The following is a 26455-nucleotide window of genomic DNA, read 5'->3' as shown; positions in this document are numbered from 1 at the left end:
ATGGACTCTACCCCAAGAAGGCCGCTGCCTAAATAAGGAACGGGCACAAACTTGCAATTCATATAAATCAAGGCAACAATCGCTCCGAAAGTACAGAAGCCAGTAATGCCTCTAAGTTCTGTCTCCATATCAGATGTTAAATTAATTCTTAAAAGTCAATCGACAAGTACCTAATCAGTGACTATTCCACGACCAACATTATGCTAGACCCTAGGGGGCTGGGAGGGAGGAAGAAAGGATACAAAGGCTGATCTGAGTCCTGCCTTTGAGGAACTGGCTATGTCCCACAATGAGAGAGGCAACAGAAGACGTCTGAAAGGCATCAAGAGTGACAAATGAAGAGAGCCTGCTGCCATTCCAAGAAAGGAGATGACAACGTTGTTAAAAAATAAAACAGCAAAGAAAATGTGGTGAAGGGCTCTTGAAAGTTGGACATGGTTTGGAAAGGAAAATAAAGGTGTGACCCTCTAGTTGGGAAGATCCGTGCGAGCAGTCCAGGAGGCAAGCTTGCCAAAGCTTACGCTGTGGGCACTGCAGGGTGATCTGCCTGGCAGGGGTACCATGAGATAGCTGGGTATAAGAAGAAGCCTGGAAGAATGGCTTGGCCTCAAGGCAATGAGTGGGCTGTTTCCTGCTCCGGTTGCACAGCAGAATTGCCTGGAGTTTTCCAACTACTGGTAACCTCTAATCTACCCTCTGTCTCTATAAGTTTGCCAGGGCCCCTCTACAACTACTGGAACAGACTCTCCTGGATGGGAAAGCAACAGCCCAGGTGCCGGGCTACTGACATGATCTAGACAGGAGACAGTGAAGGCCTGACCAGAATGGAAGCAGAGGGATGGGGAGGAAAGGGGAAACCAGCATGTGACCCTCCAGAATGAGGCCGCCCACATCCATTCAGTATCAAGTCACCCATCAGAAGCCAAGGCTGGGTGGCCACATAAATTCCGCATTGACTCAGCTCTCCGATGCAGCATGGCAATTCTTAGTCATGACTCAAGCCTGAATCCAATTCATAGGGGGGCTCTATCTGTAACTAATCTCTTACCAAAAAGCCCTCATAACATACCAGCTTCATATAATTTTACAAAATGAAGCCTAAAAGCTCAAAATTATAATCATTTACATTCAGCCTCAATGATAGCTGTTAATCGAGGCAGACTCGCTTGAGTGACCTAAGTCTTGCTAGCTACAACCTACCCGGTGAAAATGATGTGCAGGGGCCTGGCCTACCAGTTTGCATGTGCTCTCCAAACTAGGAAAGAGCACTTGAGCTTAAAAAAAAAAAAAAGTCTACCCTATGACCCAGTAATTCCTCTCCTAGAGACCTGCTCCAAGAGAAATGAAAACGTACGTCCACACAAAGACTTACACAGGACTGTTCACAGTAGCTTTACTCAGAGCCTAAGCCTGGAAAGAACCCAAATGGCCATCCACAGCAGAACGGACTAACCCACTGTAGTCCATTTATAAAATGAAATATTATAAGCAATATTTTTAGCAATAAAAAGAGAAGAACTACGGATATCATAACGACATAGAGGAGTCTCAAACTCATTACACTGAGTGAAAGAAGCCTGTATATAAATACACACACACACATACAGCCCCACCCTGTGTGATTCCTTTTAAAGCACGAGTATATGCAAAACCCATTTACGGTGATAGAAATTACAAAGTGGTTGCCTGAGGAGAGGCGGAACTGACTTAGGTAACAGAAGTTCTTTCTGAGGTGACAAAAGTGTTTTTGATCCCATTTTGGGTGGCGGGTAAACAGATGTATACAATTGTCAAAACCCTTTGGGCTGACACTTGAAGATCTGGGCATATTATTACATGTAAATTGTATTCATTTTTTTTTTTAACTCTTAGGAAGGCTGCCCCAGATTCCAATGAGCCATATTTGCACCACAGATAGTATACCGTGCATCCAGGTTCCAGGGTCCACCCTAAAATGGTTCCTCTGGGGATAGGCTTGGGTCATCCCACACAATCACCAAGCACCCGCAAGGCCCAGGCCCACAGCTGAGAGTCAGGCCATTCTTAAACCCTAAGTGCCAGCAGTGTTAGAAAAATCTGTCAATCATACCACAGAGGATCTCCCAGCATCCATTCTCAGAGACCACAGGTCTCCACTGGTGAGGTCCTACCTACACTGTAGTTAAGTGCCTTAAAGGTAGGACGACCACCCAAGACACATCTGGCCTTGGAATTTACCAACCAACAACCTAATTCTAACTTCCTCTGCCAAAAGCAGAGGAAAAAAGGGCTGAAAAAGAGTTAGCCATCGATACATATATACGATGGAATATTACTCAGCCATAAAAAAGAATAAAATAACGCCATTTGCAGCAACGTGGATGGAACTAGAGATTATCGTATGAAGTGAAATAAGTCAGAGACAGAAAGACAAATATCGTATGCTATCACTCATATGTGGAATCTAATTTTAAAAAATGATACAAATGAACTTATTTACAAAACAGAAACAGACTTACAGATATGGAAAACAAACCTATGGTTACCAAAGGGGAAACGGGGGGGGGAGGGATAAATCAGGCACCTGGGATGAACATACACACGCTGCTATATGTAAGATAGATAACCAACAAGGACCTACTGTATAGCACAGGGAACTCAACTCAATATTCTGTGTTAACCTATATGAGAAAAGAATCTGAAAAAGAATGAATATATGTGTATGTATAACTGAATCAATTTGCTGTACACCCGAAACTAACACAACATTGTAAATCAACTATAATCCAATAAAATTTTTAAAAATAAATCAAAAAAAAAGAGCTAGCCATCGAGCTCAGTCTTGCTCCAAATCTAAGTTCCCAAGTGGAACTCAACTCAACAAACATTTACTAAGTAACTACAGTTTGTAAGATGCCCACCTAGACTGGAGCGCCTACCAGCAATGACCTTAGTTACATTTAAAATGAGACCGTGATGCTCCAAAGTCAAAGAATATTTAGACCTTTTGCTTGTGTTCGCCATTCCTCTTGCACAGACCCACCGCTGTGAATAACAGAGAGGTGTACGCATGCATTAGTCCTTTCAAGGCACGTTCAGCCAAGCTAGATGTGGGAGGACTCCCAGAATCTCTCAGCCTGCCAAAATCATTAACTCCATGTAGACTAAAAGAAAAAACACGGGGGGGGGGGGGGGGGCGTCCTTATCAAATCTCTTCACCAGCTGGTCACCAAGAGAGTGAGAACGTGATGCTGCCCAAAGCAACCTCTCCGTGGCACCCAGCCACCCACCCATCAGCACCCTCTTGACTTTGGCCTATTGATGGACAACTGCACCAGCTGGTCAAGCCTCCTCACCCCAACACCACCACTCACTCACGCTGATCCAATCTGCTCCAGATCTGGCTGGGATGCAAGATCCGCGAACACGTGAAGGAGAAGAGAAGAGTGAGCCATCTGGCTCCATGGAGAGAAAACTCCAAGGTCTAAGCTGCTTCGCTGATCCCCCTCCAGAGAGGGGACAAACCACCAAACCACCGGCTCTGGGGCTTCCCTCCTGGCTCGAAAGAAATCGTCAGGGAGGCTTAGGGACGGGATCTTCAAGGTCAAGAAGGAAAGATGCCGCCCCTCGTTCCAAACGAAATCACTCTTTGTTTTCGCCACACGTGAAAACCTGGGTTGTCAAATGGGATGCAGGAGACTGCCATCAGTACCGTGGCTGTGATCCTGGGAGATGGAGGGCAACAGGTCCAGAGTAATGGGGCAGAATCTCAAGAAGGGACTGGGTGGAGGATGAAAACAAACAAAAAAAAATCCCACCTAGGGCTGCCTGATTTAGCAAATAAAAACACAGGACGTCCAGTTACATCTGAATTTCAGATAAACAATGAATTTTCCTTTTTTTTAAGTTTTTGGCCACACAGCATGAGGGATTCTAGTTCCCCGACCAGGGATGGAACCCGCGGCCCTTGCACCGGAAGCGTGAAGTCTTAACCAGTGGACCACCAGGGAAGTCCCACAATGAACATTTTTTTTATTTGAGTGAAAGAAGCCTGTATATAAATACACACACACACATACAGCCCTACCCTGTGTGATTCCTTTGAAGTACAAGTATATGCAAAACCCATTTACGGTGATAGAAATTACAGGCTTATACTAAATACTATTTATCTGAAATTCCAATTTAGCTGACCATCCTATATTTTATCTGGTAACCCTGGCTAGCCCCACCAGCAATTCTGGGGCAGATCTCCCATCTTTTTTTTTTTTTTTTTTTTTTTTTGTCTCTCACTCTCTATGAAAAGCAATACTGAGTAGTGGATAGAAGGCAGAACTCTGGAGTCGGACTACCTGATTCAAATTCAAGGTCTACCACGTCAAGCTCCCAGCTGGGAGACCGTGGGTAAATCTCTCCAGGGCTCCTATTTCTTCATATGGAAAATGGAAATAATAGTGACACTCAGAAATAAAATGGGATTAGTAACAATAACAACATTTCCATAAAGACTGAGTGCATGCCAGAACTTTCTTAAATCCGCCTAACATTAAGAGTCAGGTACCATTATTATCTCTACTTCAGAGATGGAGAGACTGAGGCACAGAGAGGTTACGTCATTCACAGTCGTTACTAACGACAGTAGGCAGCAGAGCCAAGATGCAATCCCAGCCAGTGCGGCTCTGGAGTCGCTGACCATAACACTGTCCCCAAGGTGGTGCTGATCTCCTAGAGCTGTTTTAAGGATTAAATGCAATAAAGCATCTAAAACACTTAGCACAAAAAGTGCCCGGGCTTCCCCGGTGGCGCAGTGGTTGAGAGTACGCCTGCCGATGCAGGGGACGCGGGTTCGTGCCCCGGTCCGGGAAGATCCCACATGCCGCGGAGCGGCTGGGCCCGTGAGCCATGGCCGCTGAGCCTGCGCGTCCGGAGCCTGTGCTCCGCAACGGGAGGGGACACAACAGTGAGAGGCCCGCGTACCGCAAATAAAAAAAATTAAAAAGTGGCCTATGATAGGAGTCAATGGCTGAAGAAAATAACCAAACAGGAAAAATGGAGGCTCTCAGAGGGAACCCAGGGGATTCAGGGAGACAACATCTGTTAAGAGAAAAACCTATCATTACTATCATAGAGCTATGGATGCAGGGGCTATATCCATGAAAAAGCACAGGACACTGGAGAAAAACAAAAAACAAACCAAAAACAGGAGAACAAGAAATCGTTTTCAGAAATGGAAACTCTGAAGACAACAACAACAAAAAAAAATTTGCTCTTTTTATGGCGTTAAAGTCGATGAAACTCCCCACCATGCAGAATAAAACAGCCAAGGTTTTATAAGAAACCAGGAGAAAGGAGAGGAAAATGAGCAGCTCGGTCCAGGAAGTCCAATAGCCAACCAATAAGACTAATAAACAGAGACTAGAGGACCAGCGGGGGGAAGCTATTAAAGGAACATCAAATAGCGTTTACCAGAACTAAAAGACACTGGCTTCCAAATCGAGAAACTGCAGAATAAATCTACTCACAAAAATGGGGGAGAAAATTTCTCAAGAAACAGACAAAAGTGATTACTTCTAGAAAAGAGGACGGGGCCATGGGCAGGGGCGGGGAATGGAGGGGACTGCTGTTTGTTTCCTTCTAAGCCTTTTATTAACATTTACTCATTCCACATGGGTGCATCTATTACTCTGATAAAAATAAACAATGGTTCCAAAAATTGAGCCCCACTTACATGTCCAAAAAGTCATTAGTGAAAAATACCACAGTTATGTATGCAGTGTAATGAGCTTCAATTATCCCTCAATAAAGATGAAAACAAATATTATGGTCAATTTGTGTAATGGAGTACCATGCAACCCCCAAAATAACAAGAAAAAGTTCAAGATTTATTGTGAAAGAACACTTTTTAAGCATTATGTATGGCATGATCCCACTTTTAAAATTATGTGTGAACAAAGGAAGTACAGAAGAGTATGTTGCTGAGAAGAGGGATTTGGAGGCGTCTCCCGGGGATGAATAAGAGGGATGTTTAGTAACACCGAGGACCACAGAGTGGAGGAAAACTCTTCCAAAACCGTAATACCCAAGTTCACTGATTTATATCAATCCCAAACTCCTCATGTGTCCTCCACCACTTCCCTTGACGTGACATAAGAATGGTCAACAGGCAATGGACATTTGCAAGGTGCCAATCACTGTGCTAAGTGCTCCAAACGCATTTACTCATTTCATCTGCACAGCAACCCTATGATGGAGACAATACTATGATCTCCGCTTAACAGATGGGGAAACTGAGGCTTACTAAGTCTAAGTAACTAGCCCAAGCTCACACAACTCGTAAGTTGAGAAATCTGGACTGAACCCAAGCCAGGTGACTCCAGGGCTCATTGTAACACCAGAGTACACGTCTGCTAAGAAAAAGGCTTTACCTCTCGGTGCCCAGGGCCTCCCGCCTGAGCTCAACCCACACGGCTGATGGCTTGCGACATTTCCTGGCATGACTACATCCTGAGAATTTCATCATAATTAAATCGTGGGGAAATTTTCAAAGTGCTTCAGAGATGTAATGAGTTTACATTCAATTAGTTTCTTCCTTCACTGGAAGAATCAGAAAGACCGATTTCCTTACAGACTCAGCAGGGAGGGTTTCTCACTGCCTATTTGGAGATTTCATTCTGAGATTCCAGGACCCTAAATCAGTGCACACAGAGGATCTGGAGAAATTGGGCTGGGCCTGTAGGCAGCCAACCCCAAAGAAAATCTCAAACGCACGTGCCGCACTCATTTAACACTTATCTCAAAAGTACCGTCTACAAGGGACCAAGTCTCCACAGTGAAAATGACAGCCTCTGCCTTCTAGGCACTTCTACTTTGGGAAGGAAGAAGAATGAAGAAGCAGTTAGCATCTAGAGACGGGTGCAATACAGAGTAAGTACAAAGAGCTACAGATGCTTGTCAAGGGGTATTAAGTCCCATCTTGGAGGGGGCTGAGAGATTACAGTGGAGAAAATGAGATGTCAATTTCCCTAAGGAGGAAACTTGCAATGGCAAGGATCTGGAAGGGACCAGGCTCCCAGAGGGACAGAGCAGGCAAATCCTCAGGGCTTTCAGAACCAGGTCCATAATGAGAAAGACAAGGTGGAGTGAATGATAGGCAAACTCTCCCTGGAACAGTTGGCAACAATTTACTTCCAACTCAACTTGCACAGTGCCAGGCGCATTCCTGTTCCAAGCCAGTTAGTTGTATGCTGGCTCTCACTAGCAGGGAGGGGCTCTCCCTCTCCAGAGACTACATGAGGTAAGTTCGCACTTAGGGTGGTCCACACTGACTCATAAAATGGGGGTACGAAAATACTCAGGCACTCTAAGGCTCTCAAAGGAAGCACAAATCTATGGGGCGGGGCGCTTAGGACTCATCCTTCCTCTTGCATCCATCCATCCATCCATCTCCATCCATCCAAATCCATCCATCCATTGATCCATCTATCCATCCATCCATTCATCTATCTATCCATCTATATCCATCCATCCATCTCCATCCATCTATATCCATCCATCCATTCATTCAACCATCCATCTATCCATCCATCCATATCCATCCATTACCCATCCACCCATCCATCTGAGCATTTGTTTGTTCGCTACATCAAAAAAAAAATATTGAGAGCCTCCCATATGTCAGGAATACTTCCTTAGCCTCTTTACTGATTTGCTCTTTTTAAAATTGCAGTGGGCTTCCCTGGTGGCGCAGTGGTTAAGAATCCGCCTGCCGATGCAGGGGACACGGGTTCAAGCCCTGGTCCGGGAAGATCCCACATGCCACGGAGCAACTAAGCCCATGCGCCACAACTGCTGAGCCTGTGCTCTAGAGCCTGCGAGCCACAACTACTGAAGCCCATGCGCCTAGAGCTCCGCAACAAGAGAAGCCACCACAATGAGACGCCCACGCACCGCAACGAAGAGTAGCCCCCACTTGCCGCAACTAGAGAAAGCCCGTGCGCAGCAACTAAGACCCAATGCAGCCAAAAATAAATAAATAAATTTGTTTATTTTTTTAAAAAATAATAATAAAATAAAATTGCACTATGCATGACTCCCACCCCTGCCAGGGCACTCTCTACCCTCCTCCTTTCCTTTATTCTCCATCACATGTATCTCTGTCAGACATACTGTATGTTTCACTGTAGAGTTTCTTTATCATGTGACTCTCTCTCCTAGAGTGACAGTCCCAGGAGGGCAGGAATTTTTGTTTGCTCTGTTAACTGTTTTATTTCCAGTGCCTAAAACAGTCCCTGGCATGCCCTGGGCTGGGGCGAGGCGGCAGGAGGACCACTGAAGGCTCCCTTTTTTCCCCTTCTGCCCTAAGCATCCCATGCACAGATCAGACAAAGGAGTCCAGCATGGAACACGACACACTCTTCATCTATTATATGCAAATAATAAAACCTACAAGCGACAGGATTACTGGGAGGGTCAGATGAAGTAATGGATGGGAAAGGGCTTTGAAAATTATGAAGCAAAACACCAATGTCATATAATAGTATTTGGGACTCGTGAGCCCATAAGAGGCAAGTGTCCCCTGAAGTGCACACATGGACACGCCCCTCCCCATGGATTTATTTATGCATAATTACAAAGTGTCACGCACATTCAGATCGGTAAAATCTATTTAAAGGTTACGCATAGGCAATGACTTCTGTGCCCCTTCCTCCTGCCTTAAATACGATACTAATCCGTTTTCCCCTGGTTTACACATTTAACAGATATATATTCTTTCCACCCTCCTGGAGAACTCACTCACTTAGCCCCAGGGCTGTCGTGGTTGATTTCTTCACAGAAGACCAGAAACAGCTTCAGAAACAGAAAGGTTTCCAAAGAAATGAAATGCTATAGCAAAAAAAATAAGAAAGAAAGAAAAAGAAAAGAAAATCTGTGTACAGGTAAGATGAAGCCTTCCCTTCCCTTGCTTGTCAATTGCATGATTCTCGAGCAGCTGAATCTCCATCAGGCCTGATGGTTCTGTTCCCTTCACTATTTGCAAGTCCAGGAGGGTATCAGCTCCTGGCCTCGAGCCAAAGTCAGATGTGGGACTGAAAGCCAGGGCACCCTGATAGCAAAGATCAGCTTCCACGGGCAAGCTATTAAAATGTTTGTCTCCCTGGGATTTCGTTCTCTCTTTGCTCCAGAGAGCACAGAAGCATTAAACAGTCATGACTGGATTTTTCCTCCCACCATGTTCTCACGGTAGGAGGGGAAGGACTTCAGTCTCGGTGGAGCCGTGACACGCCTGCCTGGAGGTTACAGGACTTGCCACTAATCACGGGTATCCTAAGCAGCTCAGCTAGAGATGCACCCCAGGCCTCAGGACCCCCTGTCCTAGCCCAAACACTCTCTTAACACTCTCTTTACTACTGCGTCGTCGGCTCAGAGCTCTGCTTCCTGGCCTCAGATGCCTCAAGAGGGGCTCCTCTCCCCCAGGGAAGACATCACTCCTGAGGTCCAATTCCTCAGGCTGGGAGGCATCAGGAGGGAGTGGGGAGGGAGGCCCTACCCCCATCTCACATCCGACCCTGGACCCTGAGTCAGACAATCCTCTCCAGGCCCTGGGAAAGGCGGCAAGCAAGGATGCTCAGCCCATGACCATGGCTCCTCTGAGCTCCACGTTTCTCACCACCCTCGTGGGGGGGGGGGGGGGGGGGGGCGGTGGGGGGGCAATGAGATGAGTAAAATCCACAGTTCGGCACCACCCAATGCGCTGCCCACACACCTGCCCGAGACACACCGGGACGGGCTTTCTCTCCATCTCTCCTGCCCTCAGCAAAAGGCTCTTTACAACCATAACTTACGGTCACCAAATGAGGCGGGGACTCCCCTGCAATGAGGGAAGAAGATTGCTTCCTGAATTTAAAAGGAAATTTGGGGGGCTCCCCTGGTGGCGCAGTGGTTGAGAGTCCGCCTGCTGTTGCGGGGGGCACGGGTTCGTGCCCCGGTCTGGGAAGATCCCACATGCCGCGGAGCGGCTGGGCCCGTGAGCCATGGCCGCTGAGCCTGCGCGTCCGGAGCCTGTTCTCCGCAACGGGAGAGGCTACAACAGTGAGAGGCCCGCGTAACGCAAAAAAAAAAAAAAAAAAAAACCACAGAAATTTGGGGACTCAAAAAAAAAAAATCAAGGTTATACAGGTGCAGGATGATGAAACCAAGAAGTGCTGAAGCATATGGGATATACAAAAGCAGTATTTGACCCACGCCTCTTCCAAATCCACGGCCCGGACACACCCACTCTCAAGAAGCCAAGTGTCTCCCCACAGAACGATTCCAGGGAGATTATACTACTGTTAGCCACAGAAGGCCACCTCACTCAATACTGAGCTAATTCTTGCCTCTAGAACAATGTAGCCCTTGTACTGAGAAAAACTGAGCCGGAGCCCTTTCCTCCCAGGAGGCCAGAGCACCTATGACTCATCCCTCTCATAAAGGTTTTGCTTCTCTGTTGCTTGCAGAAAACAAATTAAGCTTCACTGGCTCTTCGAATTTCTTCCTCGGGTGTTTAACAAACCGAATGGAAACACAGAAAGCCAGCACTCTGTCTCACTGGGTGGGAAGTCCAGAGGGAAGCTAAGAGGCAGGTGGAAAAACAAGACAAAGGGAGTTCCGGTGAAGCGGTCCAGTGACCGCTGGAAATGGCAACAACGAAGGCACTAGGCAACAGAACAGGAAGACTGGTTCTGGAAGGGTAGACTGTCAACAGGCCTCCCCTCTGCAAGGGAAGCGGGGAGATGGCAGAGCAGAGCCGTGATGCTTTGCTGGCTCCCCCCGCTAAGAACGAGAGTATTTCCCAAGCCCCTGAATCTGGTGGGGCCTGGCAACTTGCTTTGGCCAATAAAACATGGAGGAGTGACTGTGTGTAGAGTCCAGGCCTCCAGAGGCCTGGCGGTTTCCACCTGCACGTTCTTGAACTCCTCCACTGCCCTGTAAGGAAGGCCGGACTAAGCTACTGACCCATGAGGTGGACAGACCCCATGTGTGGACAGAGGGCCAGACAACTAACTGGTAGCATGAAGGCCCTAGACCGTGGGTGAGGCCCTCTTATACCCTCCAGCCTAGCTGAGCTGCCAGATAGATGCCTGCAGCCTCACGAGTGACCCCAGGCGAGCCCAGAAGAACCACCCAGCTGAGTGCAGCCAACCCAGAATCGTAAGGAATAATGGAATGTTGTTGACTTAAGTCACGACGTCCTGGGGTGGTTTCTAACCAAGCCGAGGAACGTGGGGGCACATCTGCTGTGTGCTGGCTACTCAACACCCATCGCCCCCGCGTTGGCGACAGTACCTCGGTTTTGCTTTGGAGAAATCATCTCTGCTCCCCGCCCCCCATTGTTAGTCATGATTAGTCTTTGCTTTTTATCTAATGCAGGGGAGAGGTCACATGCCCAGCCCTGGCCACAGGGCACATGTCACATCCCCATGGGAACAGGGATTAGCATTCAGGGATGAACACATAACCCAAGTCAGGTCAGTTGCTCGCTGCCCGTGAAACTCAACTCCAAGAGGTGTGAAAAAAGACCTCGCTCATCTGGACGCTGAGCCTGAGAGGATGTGAACAGACTACTGAAAATGGAGCCACACAGAGAAAAGCAGTGCCAGGAGATGGAGAAAAGCAGGTCCCAGTGATGGCCTTTGATCCAGAATGTAGCAGATTCTGAGGTCAGTTCTATGCCTGGACATTTCTTTTTTTTGGTGGGGGGGCTGAGTTGGGTCTTCATTGCTGCACACGGGCTTTCTCTAGTTGCGGCGAGCGGGGGCTACTCTTCATTGCGGTGCGCGGGCTTCTCATTGCGGTGGCTTCTCTTGTTGCAAAGCACAGGCTCTAGGCACGCGGGCTTCAGTAGTTGTGGCACGTGGGCTCAGTAGTTGTGGTGCATGGGCTTAGTTGCTCCACGGCATGTGGTATCTTCCCGGACCAGGGCTTGAACCCATGTCCCCTGCATTGGCAGGTGGATTCTTAACCACTGCACCACCAGGGAAGTCCCCATGCCTGGACATTTTAATTGCATGGACCAATACATGTCTTTTCTTCCTTATGCCAGATTGAATTAGGTTTTTGTCATTTGTGACCCACACCCACCCCGCCAAGGCCCTGCCTGGTGCAAAGAGACGGAGGGACTTATTTTTTTACTGGACTACTTGAATTTCTTACCAACTTCGTGTATTACTCCTCCATTTCGAAAGAAGTTAAAGAAAGAAATAACACAGCCCGTTTTCTAAAAGAGCATATAGAAAATGTACACAGAGAAGGTAAAGCAATGATATCTTAGGGCTCAAAGCTCTCTCTGCACTAGGCTGTATGGCCGAGAGTGCTAACTACCTGCTCAAGTTTCCACTGTTCTCTCTCCTTCAGTAACAGAATCCCAGTGTAAAGACCATGTATCCTAGCCTTCTCTGCAGCTAGATGCGGTCTTACGAATAAGTTCTGGCCAATGAGCTGTAAATGGGGCTCCCCACCTCCCCATTTCTGGGAGAGTCCCCCTCAGCCCTTAAGCCAGGATGGTGAAGCTAAATTCTCTAACAACCCCAGGGGAGGTAGCCCCAGGAACACAGTACTTCTGATGGGCTTCAACTACCTTCATAATCAAAGGACTGCCAAGCCCCCGAGTTCTCCAGCAGGAATGTCTTTTGCTGTCTCCCCTCCTAACTCCTCTGCCTCTGCCCAAAGTCAAGGGTTCCAGTGAGTCAAGGTATCACCTAAAGTAACGCAAGAGCCTCCAGCCTGCCTGCCCATAGCCAGCCTCCCCCTCCATGCTCCCTACGGCCACGTTATCTGCTACCAACAGAATGCGCTTCCTGAAAGCACAGCTCTGATGTCACCCTCACAAAAACCTCCAGGGTCTCCCCCATCGATCTAGAGAACAGATCACCAACTCCCTTCCACAGGACCCCAGGTTGGACACATCGGGCCCCAGCCTACCCTTCTGGCACCACCGGCCAACCAAAGCAATCACCACTCCAGTATTTTCCATTCTGTACTTCCAGTTTGCTGTTCTTCCGCCTGTAATTCATTTCCTTCCCCTCCTCCTTCCCCACCCCCAGACTCTACGGATCCTTCCAACCTGAGCTGCCTCCACAAAGAAGTGCTCTCTATTCCCCAACTAGAAATAACCTCCCTGTCCCAGGGGGCTCCCACCACCTGCCATCAATTACCTTTTTACAACCAGGCGCTGACCTGTCTCTTGATTACAGATGAATATGACCTCTCTTCCCTAACCCACCTTAAACCCCCCGCAGAGCGGGATTATATCTTACTTCTTTGCATACTCCCCACAAATACACAGTAGGTGCTCAGGAAATGGTGAGATGGCTTGGCCTGAAGCTGATTCTCTCCCTGTCCAAGACAAAGGGCTTTTCTGCGAAGAGAACACGTGTCTGGGCCATGTCTAAACTCACACGGGCCCTTCACAGAGCTTTGATTATTCGCTCCTCTCCCCACTGGTGAACTAGCCACTGGGGAAAAGCAGGGACACGCCACCCAACACCAGCCTTGGCACAAAGCGCTATGTGAGTAACATGTATAGATATGGTCCTGGCATGAGAAGGCTCAGGGACAAAACTTAACCGATATTAACTTGGATGCCTTGTGCTCAGAGTATCTTGCAAAAGAGCTGACACTCGATACATGCTTTCTAATGTGATTTGTACTGAGATGCCTATGAAAAGTGACGTCAGCTACTCCCTCTCTTTTATTTAAATTGCAGAAGACGTTTAGGTTAGGTAAGTTTCTAATAAGCTAGCTAAATGCTCAGATCACCCAAAAAGAAAACGTGTATAAAGTCTTTCTTCGCAAAAGTCTTTGGGAACAAGCTGTGCTCCCACCATCCGTGTGGACTGGGTGAAATACTGCCCTGTCTGATGGCAGAGGGTGCCTGAGGTGACTCCCAGAAGGGCCCACCAGTCCTGAGGTTTTTTTTTTCCAGACGCAATATGTGATCCAAGGAGGACAATGCATGAAGGGAGAATCTAAACTCAAGCTCAAGGTCTCCAAACAGCCAAGATTCTGCCTCCCATCTTCCAAGGAGCCCCAAGGAAGAGCCCGAGTTCCCAGATGGCGGATGTCCACCATCGCCTGACCAACTGGAAAATACACCTCTCTCGTACAACAGCCGTCCCCTTCCACCCCAGGCTGGTATCAAAACCAGCCAGCCTCGGGAGCCAACTGCCAAGTACATGGTGGACTCCATCATGGCAGCCTCCATGGACCCAGAGGCAGGAGCCTCCTCCTGGGCTCCCCGTCCAAGTTCCAAGGCCCCATCCTCCACGTCCAGTGCCCCTCTAGCCATGACCCCAACCCGACGTGTTGGCTCAGCTGGATCCTTAGCCCCACAGATGCACGGAGCCTCTGAAGGGAGTCTGCTCTTTCAAAACACCAGCTCACCCTTCACTAAACCACGGTTCCCATCACAACAGGGGTGCTCAGCCTTGGCACCATGCAATCAAAGGGATGGGAGGTGGAGGGGGTAGGGGGCTCTAAAACTACTGAAGAGGGGAGGGCTCTAGAAACTACTGAAGCCTCATCCCACCCCCTGGAGATTCTGATGTAGTCCAGGGTGCGCCCAGGCCATGGGGCTTTTCACATCTCTCCAGGTGATTCTAACGTGCGGCCAGGGTGGCGAACCACTGCATCGGAAGGAAGGGAGCTTCCCCAAAGCCAGAGAGCTCCCTGGAATCAAACCACCAAGGACGCTAGGCCAAGTTAGCTCACTCTGCTAGACCATGGATGCCAATGACAGTGGCAAAGTTGAGTTCGGTTTGAGCTGGGGGACACCTGGCTTTATTTCACCAACTCAAATTGCACACGTTCACCTGTGGCTGTCCGTCTTGATGGCCACAGCGTGCCTTATGTGACAAGGACAACGGAGCAAAAGGGTCCACATAACTCATCAGGCTTCACTGCTAAGCCATTCCCTGGAGGTTCTTAAAGGCCCCCTTCCAGCAAAGGGAAGCAGTAGCATTGACTTCAGGAGCAAAGCCCAGGTCCCCAGAAAATCACCAACTCGGGAACATCGGACACTCCAGGGAACGTTCCACGACCTGCAGCCTGCAGCCCTGCACAGCACAGAGCTGTGGTCCCAGTGGTCCATCACCTACCTGCAACTACATCAGGGATCAGCAAACTTCAGTAAAAAGCCAAATAGTTTTGCAGGCCACGAAGTCCTGCTGCAGCTCTTCAGGGCTGCTGTTGTCATGCAGAAGCAGCCGCTGATAATATTGATATGTAAACAAATGGACGTGCCTGGGTTCCAATAAATCTCCATTTACAAAAACAGACAGTGGGGGAAAAAACAGACAGAGGGCTGGACTTGGACCACTGGTGTAGTGTGCCCACCCCTCCGCTAGATCAGAACTCCCTTAAAGACAGAGACCCTCTCTCCTGGCACTTTTTCAACTGCTCAGTACTTGACACAGTGCCTGGAATACAGGAGGAGAGGGGAGAGGAGGGGAGGGGAGGGGAGGGGAGGGGAGGGGAGGGGAGGGGAGGGGTTACTGTGACTTTGGGGCACTCACGTCTGACTATTTGAAGCCCTGCTGGCCACCGACATACACTCATACCTCCTCCTTCATGGGCGCAGGGGAGGAGGCCCCCAGACAAAGTGGCACAGATATTCCCAAGGATGGTGCCCTGGCCCAACTGTAGAGTCGGCCCAGGACCACAAGGAAAAGCAGAGGAAGAAAGCGGGAAACAGGTTGCCAGGCCATGAGAGTGGAGGCTGCCCAAGGATGCACGTGGGGAAGGAGAGGACAGGGGATGGGGCGAGACGGGGGCCGGGAGGGAGCAACGTCCATCCGGGGCCCTGGGCAGGCTCCGGGCTGCCCCACCCCAGGTGCTCAGACATGTGGGCTCTGCCACCAACGCAAACGCGGTTCCTTCCCATCACTGCAGAGAGAAGGCAACATGTATCACTTCCTCCCCTGCGCTGCTTACAAGGGCGCTGGAAGTCTGAAGCATGGAATGGAAAAGAAAAAACACAAGCATAACCATCGTCATCTGCCTCCGTCCCGAGTGTGTTTCTTCCCTTTCTCCTTTCTTTTCTCTCGCCTCGCCACCCCCTCCCCTGCAGCAAGACCTCGCTCCCCCCCCCCAGCGTGGAGTCAGGATGTGCTGGGAAGGAAGGGCCTCATCTTGCCCCGCACATGCGCACAGGGTGAGGGGAGGGCCGAGGGGAAGAGCTGTCACCACGTCGTCCTCGCGCCCACAGGAACCACTACTGTCTGGGGGCCGGGGGCGCCGGCCAAAAATCAGGCTTGTCCCCTGTGATGCGTTCAGTGTCTCCTGCCTGGCCTTGGCATGGCTTGAGGACACTCAGCTGAGACACAGAAGTTTCCCACCGGAAACTGGTCATTTGAGACCCTTAAAAAGCAAGTGCCTTGTGGAGAAGCGGCAGGTGCCCCGTAACGACAAGCACCCTGAATAGTGAATGGTCCTGGTTGGAGAAGGGCCCTTCCCAGGACTTCCCTGGCACTCCAGTGGTTAAGACTCCCTGCTCCCCATGCAGGGGGCGCAGGTCCGATCCCTGGTCGGGGAACTAAGATCCTACATGCCACGTGGCACGGCCAAAAAAAGAAAAGAGGAGGGCCCAGCCCCACATCTTCTTCCTGTACCGGGCCACACCCACCTTGTCAAACGAGACCCCTGTGACAGGCGGCTCAAAGTCCCACCAAGCCCACCCTGGAATATGCCCTCCCTGCACTGAGCGCCCACCAGAAGGGCGGCCTTAGCCCTAGAACAGACCAACATCACCTCCCTGGTCTCTGCATCCCAGTGCAAGAGAAAAGCTGCAGAGAGTAAAATCTAGGAGGCCCTGGGGCTCCCTGGTTCCTCAAATCTTGAAAAAGCAGATTTAAGAGAGGAGTCCGCAAGGGACAACTGCCATGAAACTTCCAAGGTAACCTGTCCACAGTCCAGGTGATGCTGGGGATGGAACCTCCTCAAGGTCCACACAGCTTCAGCATCCCCAGGAGGCCATCAGGGGCCCTTCATCTCACTCAGCCTCATAAAGAAGAGAATCAGAGAAACAGACAGCAATGATCTTTGCAGGAGCCTCACCAGAGCCCATCAGAGTACTCATACTGTCTGGTGGTGGCCCGGCCCATTTCAGTGTGGTCCAGAAGACCTCACGTTGGAAAATCTCCATTAGGACGTATCAGGCTTCCCTATCTCTCAGGCAGGAAGAAGGAGAAAAGGTAAGAGCAATTATTACTTCGTAATCCAGGAGCTGTAGAGCCAGGAGTATAAAGGCTAGGCTTTCTGAAGCCCCGATTCAATGGCTACTCTGCACCCCTGGCCCTTCTCTCTCTCCTATTTACTCTAGAAGAAACCTTTCCAATGGATCTGGCTGGAATCTCCTCCCTGAATCTCTCATGCTACAATTTAAGTCCATTTCTTCCCATCCATTTCTCCATGGAAATGGAGAACGTCATCCCTCCAGACTCAAAGGCCATCACTGGAGAGCATCATTAACTTCCAACAGCGAGCCAGTTATTTGGAGAAAACATCACTCACCACTTGTGGCACAAAAGCAGACTCAGCCAAAATCTCCTTAAGAAAAATCACGTCTTTCATAAGGAGCCAGCTCCCTATGGGATTAAATAATAGATATTAAATTGCCTTTTCATGCCTAGAAGTAAGCTTTTGGATTGGTAGCCTATCTTTGTCTTCTGCAGTTTCATGGTCATATTTATTCCACACAAGTGCTTCCTCCTTGAGAGAGACTATACACTGATTTAGAGATTCCTAGTTAGTTCACAGAAAAAGAGACATCGGAGGGACTTCCCTGGTGGCGCAGTGGTTAACAATCCGCCTGCCAAAGCAGGGGACACGGGTTCGAGCCCTGGTCCAGGAAGATCCCACATGCCACGGAGCAACTGCGCCCATGCGCCACGGCTGCTGAGCCTGCACTCTGGAGCCCGCGAGCCGCAGCTGCTGAGCCCGCGTGCCACAACTACTGAAGCCCGTGCGCCAAGGGCCCACGCTCCGCAACAAGAGAAGCCACTGCAGTAAGAGGCCCGCGCACCACAGCGAACAGTGGTCCCCGTTCGCCGCAACTGGAGAAGGCCCGCAGGCAGGCACAAATAAAAAATAAATAAAATAAATGCAACATCTAAGCGATGTTTTTTAAGAATAAAAATAAATTTTTAAAAAATACCTATGTCCTTTGTCCTGGGAACCTCTCTCACAGAAACACTTGTCTCAGCGCACAGTTATATACAGTATTAATATGTCACTTCAGCATTGTGTTAGAGACAGATTTTTATATACATGCGACACATACCTAAATGTATGCAGAACTGACTGTAGAAACATGTTATGTCTGTGCAAGGTGCAATGGGACCCCAGTCAAATGTCTGATGGCCAGGTTTCCCTTTTTGTAGATTCAAAGCACCTGAAAGCAGTGTTGAAGCAGCAAAGCCTTTAGGGTATCAGGCACTATGGCACATCTAATAACCGTCCTGACACTTTGTACGTGCGTCATAAAAGTTCTCCAAAGACACACTCAGGGTTAATGGTGGTGACCTCTGGGAAGCCAGTAAGAAAGAAAAGGGGATTTTCTTCTTCTTTGTCTTTTTTTTTAATTTATTTATTTTATTTATGTATTTATGGCTGCATTGGGTCTTCGGTGCTGCGCACAGGCTTTCTCTAGTTGCGGCGAGCAGGGGGCTACTCTTTGTTGCCGTGCACAGTAGGCTGACTGTATTAAATATAAATCGGTCCGTGGTAAGTACAAGCAATTATTACAGCTTGGACTACTGGGGCTCTACTGCCTTCCTCTAGTTTGGGGAGGCATTTATGAGAATCCACTTCTAGTCACCAATGCCACTGAATTTTCCTGAGTTTGAGTTCCATCTGTCTCCCCCACCAAGCTTGTACTTTTCTCGCTGCATCGGGAGACTGGTCAGGAGCTCCTCTATGCAACTAGCATATTCTCGAGGTCACGGTTAGAAAAACAAATGACTTATTTTCTAATAAAGACACAAAGATAACTTTTAGAATCTCTTTTTTCCCACCAACTATTTTAAAACTCAGAAGTAAACTATTTTACATCCTCATAGTGAAAAGAACATAAAACACTGGTCTGATGATGTTTTTTAAGGAACTCTTAAATTTTCATGGTTTAATGCTCCCAAATTCATTCTTACAGGTCCTGAAGACTGGTATACTCTACCTGTTTTTTGTTTCCCCCCTTGTTTCATCTTGGGTTTTGTCTTTTGTTATATAAATCTTACAGAGGCTCCTGGCCTAAAAGAGCAAACTAGATCAGGACACCCAAGAGGCAGGTCAGCACAGAACACAGTTCTGCAGACTCTGTATCTGTGTAACCTCTACAAGAATTCTGAAAAACTAGGTACCCTCTCACTCATTTTGAAATTGACATTTAAAATGTTTTCTATTACTCAGCCGTAAAAAAGAATGAAATAATGCCATTTGCAGCAACATGGATGGACCTAGAGATGATCATACTAAGTGAAGTTAAGTCAGAAAGACAAATACCATATCATACCACTTATACGTGGAATCTAAAATACGACACAAATGAACTTATCTACGAAACAGAAACAGACTCACAGACATGGAGAACAGACTTGTGGTTACCAAGGAGGAAGGGGGATGGGGGAGGAATGGACTGGGAGTGTGAGATTAGCAGATGCAAACTATTATATACAGAATGGATAAACAACAAGGTCCCACTGTATAGCACAGAGAGCTACATTCACTATCATGTCATAAACCGTAACGGAAAAGAACGTGAAAAAGAATATACATATGTAAAACTGAATCACTTTGCTGTACAGCAGAAATTAACACAACACTGTAAATCAACTATATGTCAATAAAATTCAAAAAATAAAAATAAAAAATAAATATTTTCATCTCAAATTTAAAGCGTCGCAAAAGACATAAATTCTGGCACGTAAATATTGATGTCTTCAAGTAAAACTGCTTCGTCGGTAGTTTAAATGGACCCAGTGGGATCTAAACAGCATAGAGAGGGAATTCCCTGGTGGTCCAGTGGTTAAGACCCAGCACTTTCACTGCCGGGGCCTGGGTTCAACCCCTGGCGGAGGAACTAAGATCCTGCAAGCCGCGCGTTGCAGCCAAATAAATACGTAAAAATAAACAGCACAGGGATTTGACTCTCCCATTATACACTTAAAAATATACACAAGCTAAGCTGTGCGTTTATGTCTAATGCACTTTTCTGTTCGAGGGTTACATTCTACACGCAAAACCACATGTGCAAGCTCTTCTTCAAAAGTCAAAAAATGTACATCATTCTCCTTTCTCCTTATTTGTACTTCAACTGCATTTCCCCACAGAATTTTATCCTAGAGCAACTGACATTGTATGCTAGAAAGTCTGTCACTGGTTTCTTTATCATACTGCTTTGCAAAAAAATATTTCTATTCATTTCCATTTAATTTTTAAAAATTCCCTGTGAGCCTAGGGCTCCAACTGCTTAAATAACAATTTCCTGGATTGAGTGACCGTTGAAACATTAGCGGTCGAGGAGCTTCCCTGGTGGCGCAGTGGTTAAGAATCCGCCTGCCGATGCAGGGGACACGGGTTCGAGCCCTGGTCTGGGAAGATCCCACATGCCGTGGAGCAAATAAGCCCATGCGCCACAACTACTGAGCCTGTGCTCTAGAGCCCGCGAGCCACAACTATTGAAGCCTGTGTGCCACAACTACTGAAGCCCACGCACCTATAGCCCGTGCTCCGCAACATGAGAAGCCACGACAATGAGAAGCCCACGCACCGCAACGAAGAGTAGCCCCAGCTCGCCGCAACCAGAGAGAGCCTGCATGCAGCAACGAAGACCCAACCCAGCCATAAATAAATAAATAAATAAATAAATTTAGAACTATTAGTGGTCAAGAACACATTCATAATAACAAAAATTGAATATGCTGCTTCATAATTATTAGACACTCAAAAGTAAAATATTCTTGGAAATGCATATTCTCATGGATGAGGCTTTTTTTCTTATATTTTCAATTCCTTCATATAACTGTGAATAAACATTACGAAGTTATTGCTAGAATAAGACAGGGCTAAGCATCGATTTTATTTCTGATTTTCTTTGGGTTCTTTCTTTTCTTAAAGTAAACAAAGAGAAAACGTGTTCATGTAAAGAAGATAGAAAAAAATAGATATATTGTTATAATATTGTCATTTTGTTCTTTGAACTCTATCCAAGGAGGCTCAAAATCCCAGAGTGGTCCACCATGGAAATTTACACTAAAGGCTTTTTTTTGGGCTATTCCACACAGCTTGCGGGATCTTAGTTCTCTGACCAGAGATCAAACCCAGGCCCTCGGCAGTGAAAGTGCTGAGTCCTAACCACTGGACTACCAGGGAATGCCCTACATTAAAGGATTTCTCTGCTAACAGTTTGATTCAAAGGACGGGACAGTCTCCAAATTGCTAAAGGATTTGTGTCCAGCGATCAGTGGTTCAAGTCCTTCACTATCTCTACCCGAGCACCAACATGCCAAGGGTCTCTCCGTCTGTGTGTGGAGATGTAGCTACCCAAAGACAAGAAGTAAGGCAAGAGTGCATCTTCCCTTCGTGAAGTAGGAGAGGACGACTGTGTCGGGGAAGCTGGGAAGACAGGACCTGCCACTGGGGTATTCTCAGGCAGAGCAATCTGGGGAAAGAGAACAAAACTGGAAGCTGAGGACCTGGGAATTGATTCTGTGACCACTCTCCATGCCCTGTGAAGCACCCAGAATGTCTCCACAGATGCCAGTCTCACAGCTGCTGACTTAGAGAACTTCCGGGAGGTCCCACACCCGGGTCAGATTTTGCGGATCACAGAACTACAAAAAGAGGAGAAAGGAACCAAATTCTGAGCAACCACAAGGGAAAACCACATATTAACATGGCTTCTGATGTGACTGGAATACACAGCACCACTGTGACAGTGATTCACGTGATTCGTGCCTGGAAAAGGGAATCTGCATTAAGCAAGCCTTGAGGTCCAACTCCCAGCTTACAGGAGACCCAGGGGACAGAGGAACAAGTTCAACAGCACCATAAGGAAGCAATCTGCCAAAGTCAGAATGTGGGACACTCTACAGATGAATGATCCAGTTTCTCTAACATATTACGAGCATGGGGAAAAAAGGCCGTGGGGCGGCGGGGCTGGTGGGGGGTACTGCTAAAGAATAAAAGGGACTAAAAAGATTCAGTACGAAACAAATTCAATATGAAAATCTTGTTTGTATCCTGATCCTAAGAAAACAATTTTAGAAGACAATTTTTTTAAAAAACGGCAGAAGTTTGAATGTGAACTAAGTGTTGGATAATAATAAGGAATTATTAATTTTGGTAGCTGTGATAATACCATGGTGATTATGTTTTTTTTTAAAAAGTCATTCAGGGAGTTCCCTGGTTGCCTCGTGGTTAGGATTCAGTGCTTTCACTGCTGTGGCCCAGGTTCATTCCCTGGTCGGGGAACTGAGATCCTGCAAGATGCGTGGTGAGGCAAGAAAGAAAGAAAGAGAGAGAGGGAGGGAGAAAGGAAAGGGAAAGAGAGAGAGAGAGAGAGAGAAAGAACAAAAGAAAGAAAGAAAGAAAGAAGGAAGGAAGGAGAGAGAGAGAGGAAGGAAGGGAGAGAGAAAGGAAGGAAGGAAGGAAGGAAGGAACGGAGGAAGGGAGGGAGGAAGGGAAAGAAAGGGAGGGAGGGAGGGAGGAAGGAAAGAAGGGAGAGAGGGAGGGAGGAAGGAAAGAAGGGAGAGAGGGAGGGAGGAAGGAAAGAAGGGAGAGAGAAAGAGAGAAAGAAAGAGTCATTCAACTAGAGCTGTGCACTGAATTTACAAGTAAGATCACATGATGTCTAAGCTTTGCTTTTACACAGTATTCCACCTCCCGAGAATATGGGGTGGGAGGAGGGGGAAAACACGTGAAATTGAGATTAGCAAAGTGTCAATAATGATTGAAGCTGGGTGGTGGGTACCTGGGCTGCCTCATAGGATTCGCTCCACTTTATTACACACTTGAAACTGTCTTGGGGACTTCCCTGGTAGCACAGTGGTTAAGAATCCACCTGCCAATGCAGGGGGCACGGGTTCGATCCCTGGTCCGGGAAGATCTCACGTGCTGCAGAGCAACTAAGCCCGTGCGCCACACCTACCGAGCTCTAGAGCCCACTAGCCACAACTACTGAAGCCCGTGTGCCTAGAGCCCGTGCTCTGCAGCAAGAGAAGCCACCGCAATGAGAAGCCTGCACACCACAACGAAGAGCAGCCCCCGCTCGCCGCCATGAGAGAAAGCCCGCGGGCAGTCACGAAGACCCAGCGCAGCCAAAAAAAAAAGATAATGTCTATGATATAAGGTCTTTCAAGGGTGAGAAGGAGGAGAGAAAGAGGATATTTAATTAGTGCCAGCAAAGCTCTGTGCTAAGCCCTCCCTAAATATTATCTTATTGGAAATACTTATTTACAAGTCCTGAGACAGCTGCCAACAAGCTTCTTTCACTGTCTAAGGAGAGGCAGGGGCATTCAGTACGCTGGATGCAAACAGGGTCAGCGAGAAGAGGGAGCCATTAGCACCTGTAGATCACAGAGATGCAGCTTGGCCGCATGCGGAGAAACTGGAAATACCCCTTAGCAGAGAAATAACAAAATAAACGTCCTCCACTTACATCCCTCCTACCACGTGCTACTTACCCCTGCAGCAAAGCCAAGGCTTCCATCTAAGATCCGCCTCTGAAAATGAAAACAAGATGTTTCAGTTTCTAAGGGACGTTCCGTGGGATAAGAGGAAACCATAGGCCTAAGAGAGCCACATGAATAAAGTCTAGCCCATGCCTCACTCTGCGAACCTATCTGGAATCCTGGACCCGAGCCTTTATAAAATGGGCCAAGAACCAGGGGGAAAAAATTTTTTTGAAACCTTCCATCCATCCCACAGCCAATCAGAGCATTTTCTCAGTGTGACCCTTGCTTTTCATCGGTCCACGTGTTTTGCCTCTTCCTCGGCTCTCCCTGTGAATTATGGCTACAAACCTTTAGTAAGGAGCTGGTCTAAACGATGGAAAGTGACAAGCACTGGCAAGGAGCATGTGGACCAATCAAAATCCTCCCACACTGAAAGAGGCAGAGTACAAACTGGTACAGCCACCTGGCAAAGCTGGCGGCACCCACTAGAAATTAAGCATACCCTATGACCCAGCAGTGCCACGCATAATCACCTAACAGAAATGCATATTTGGATTCACCAGACGCGTGTACGAAAATGCTCTTTGCGGCATTATTTGTGAGAGCCGAAAACTAGAAACTAACCGAAAGCCCACCACGAGCAGAGTGGATACACCATTAGGTTGTACGCATACAAGAGAACACCACGTGGAAATGAGAACACACATATATAGGTGAATGGAGCTCACAGTCGGGCAGGGGCATTCAGCAGACTGGAAAATAAATAGGGTGAAATCAGCCCGACAGAGAAGAGCATATACTATACGGTTACTCCATTTATATACTATACAAAACACAGAAAACAAATCTCTGCAGTTGGAGAGCAGGAGAGGGGCTGCCCTTGGAGTGGAGGTAAGGGGTGGGGAGGCAGTGATTGGAAGGGACCCTGAAAGGGCTGGTGGGAGCCGGGGGATGGGGGGGCTGGTCCTGTTCCAGCACTTGATCTGGGTACTATTTTCACTGGTGAAAAGTTATCAAGCTGTACACTTATAAAATGTGCATTTTTCTATCTGCTTCGTAGATCTCAATAAACAGGGCTGTTGTTGTTGTTTTTAGGAAGTGGCCTAAGTTAGGGATATAATCTATAGCCACATGGACACACTAGAGATACACTGAGATGCTTAGCGCCCCGATCCTTGAGCCTCCCAGTGAGGTCTGGGAAGCTAGTGCTGACAGGTAATCATCACGGCTACAGGCACCCTCTCCCCACCTCTGTGTGGCTACGGGGTGGATGGAAGGTTCTGACCCCAGTGAGCCACACAAATGACACTCTCCTCTAGGCATGCCACGACATAAGCCAAGTTGGTCTAATCAACTAATTTAATCAAAGCAGACAGATATAATTCAAAAGTCAGGCAGAATCATCCTTTCAGCGTTCCTCTGGATCCTGAAAGGAGAAGCATTATACTTTTCTTAAGATCAGTAAACCTGTTCTTCTACTTTCAGACGTTTGTCTCAAGGAGCTAATCAGATGTGTGCTCAAAGATTCATGTTCGTCATAACACTGCTTCTAGAAGCAAGAAAAAGGGACATAAACTAATTGTCCAGCGGTTGGGGACTGGCTAACTCAACTGCAATGCATTTTTATGGCGGGATATTCTACAGCCGTTTAAGTAACCAGAGTGAATCAAAATGATCGAAAAACCATTTAGGGATATAGGGAGGCATACTTACAACATCCAGTGAGAAACGCTGGTTATAAAACATCACAGACAGTTTGCTCCTCATTACGTAAAGAAAACAGATATGTCTGTACTTATGTTCACTCAAATACAGCTGAATACATTTGAACAAATATGTTCGGTTTTCCTTTCAGAGAAGCGGGATCACGAACTTTTTCATTATTTCTTTCAGCGTTTCCATATTTTCCAAGCTTCCTACAATTATGACGTGAGTTTTTCAATCGAGAAAATGAATCTTGAGTGAGGTTGAGCCAATGCTGCCAAGAGCAGCAGAGCAGAGGGCAGATGGCTGAGTGTCTGCTATCCCGAGGGACCGTCACCACAGCCCCCATTCTAGCTGGGCGAAAACTGAGGTTCCCCAGGGAGGGGAAGGGGAAGAGCCAACCCTTGTGCGCTCACGTCTACGGCTGGCTTTATCCCCTCGTGCTGGAGCCCCTTCCCACTCCTCCCGCACCCCTCCTGTGCAGAGAGGGCTCACACAGCCCAGCTGGGCCTGCTGTCTTTAGAAGGTCCCACTTTCAAGGTTAGCCCTTGGCTGGCTTCTGGGAAGTTGGCACTGGGTCTGCTCGCCCCACTCCCTGAGCAGTAAGGGTGGGCCCCAGTGCCTGCTTCACAAACAAGGTGATTTGTGCACGACACCTGCTTTCCTTCTTCAAGTCTGGGGTTTGGGTTGGCAGCTCAGCACAGATGCCCACGTGACCAGTCCCCAGTAAACACCTTGGGGCCCGAGTCTGAACTGGGCATCCCTGGGCTGACACATGGCCCACGTGTCACTGCACTTTCGTTGCTGGCGGAACAAGCACGCTCTGTGCCCCCTCACGGGAGGAAGGGGGCATTGGATCCCAAATCTGGGCACAGGCTTCTCCAGACCCGACCGTCTCCGTCTTGCTGATGCTATCGTGTGTCCTTTCGCTGTAAGAAACCTGAGCCATGAAAACAACTCGATGCTGAGTCCTCCGAGTCTAGCGAATCACCAAACGCGTGAGTGGTCTCGGGGAGCCCCTGTGTGCCTCCACACAGAGAAAGGACTCAGCAGTTCCTCCTACTGGC

The 26455-nt window shown here is 48.0% G+C and overlaps 1 protein-coding gene across 19 annotated transcripts in view; it reads right to left on the bottom strand.

Moving 5' to 3' along the window:
* Nucleotides 1-26455, bottom strand: part of SLC39A11 (solute carrier family 39 member 11) — a 431349-nt gene that overhangs the window by 315102 nt on the left and 89792 nt on the right. For 13 of the 19 annotated variants that reach the window (XM_032618000.1, XM_032618004.1, XM_032618009.1 and 10 more), the window contains one exon: nucleotides 23694-23732. The exons of 5 other annotated variants lie outside the window; for them this stretch is intronic. In XM_032618000.1, the coding sequence (XP_032473891.1) occupies nucleotides 23694-23732 (39 nt within the window). Of the gene's footprint in view, nucleotides 1-17526; nucleotides 17593-23693; nucleotides 23733-26455 lie in introns of those variants that run through there. One more of the 19 variants, XM_032618006.1, reaches the window with a different exon arrangement.

This window comes from Phocoena sinus, chromosome 20 (assembly GCF_008692025.1).
Source record: "Phocoena sinus isolate mPhoSin1 chromosome 20, mPhoSin1.pri, whole genome shotgun sequence".
In the NCBI taxonomy this organism is placed as follows: domain Eukaryota; kingdom Metazoa; phylum Chordata; class Mammalia; order Artiodactyla; family Phocoenidae; genus Phocoena; species Phocoena sinus.
The sequence above is the reverse complement of the archived record's forward strand: the minus strand, read 5'-3'. Positions and strand labels throughout refer to the sequence as shown.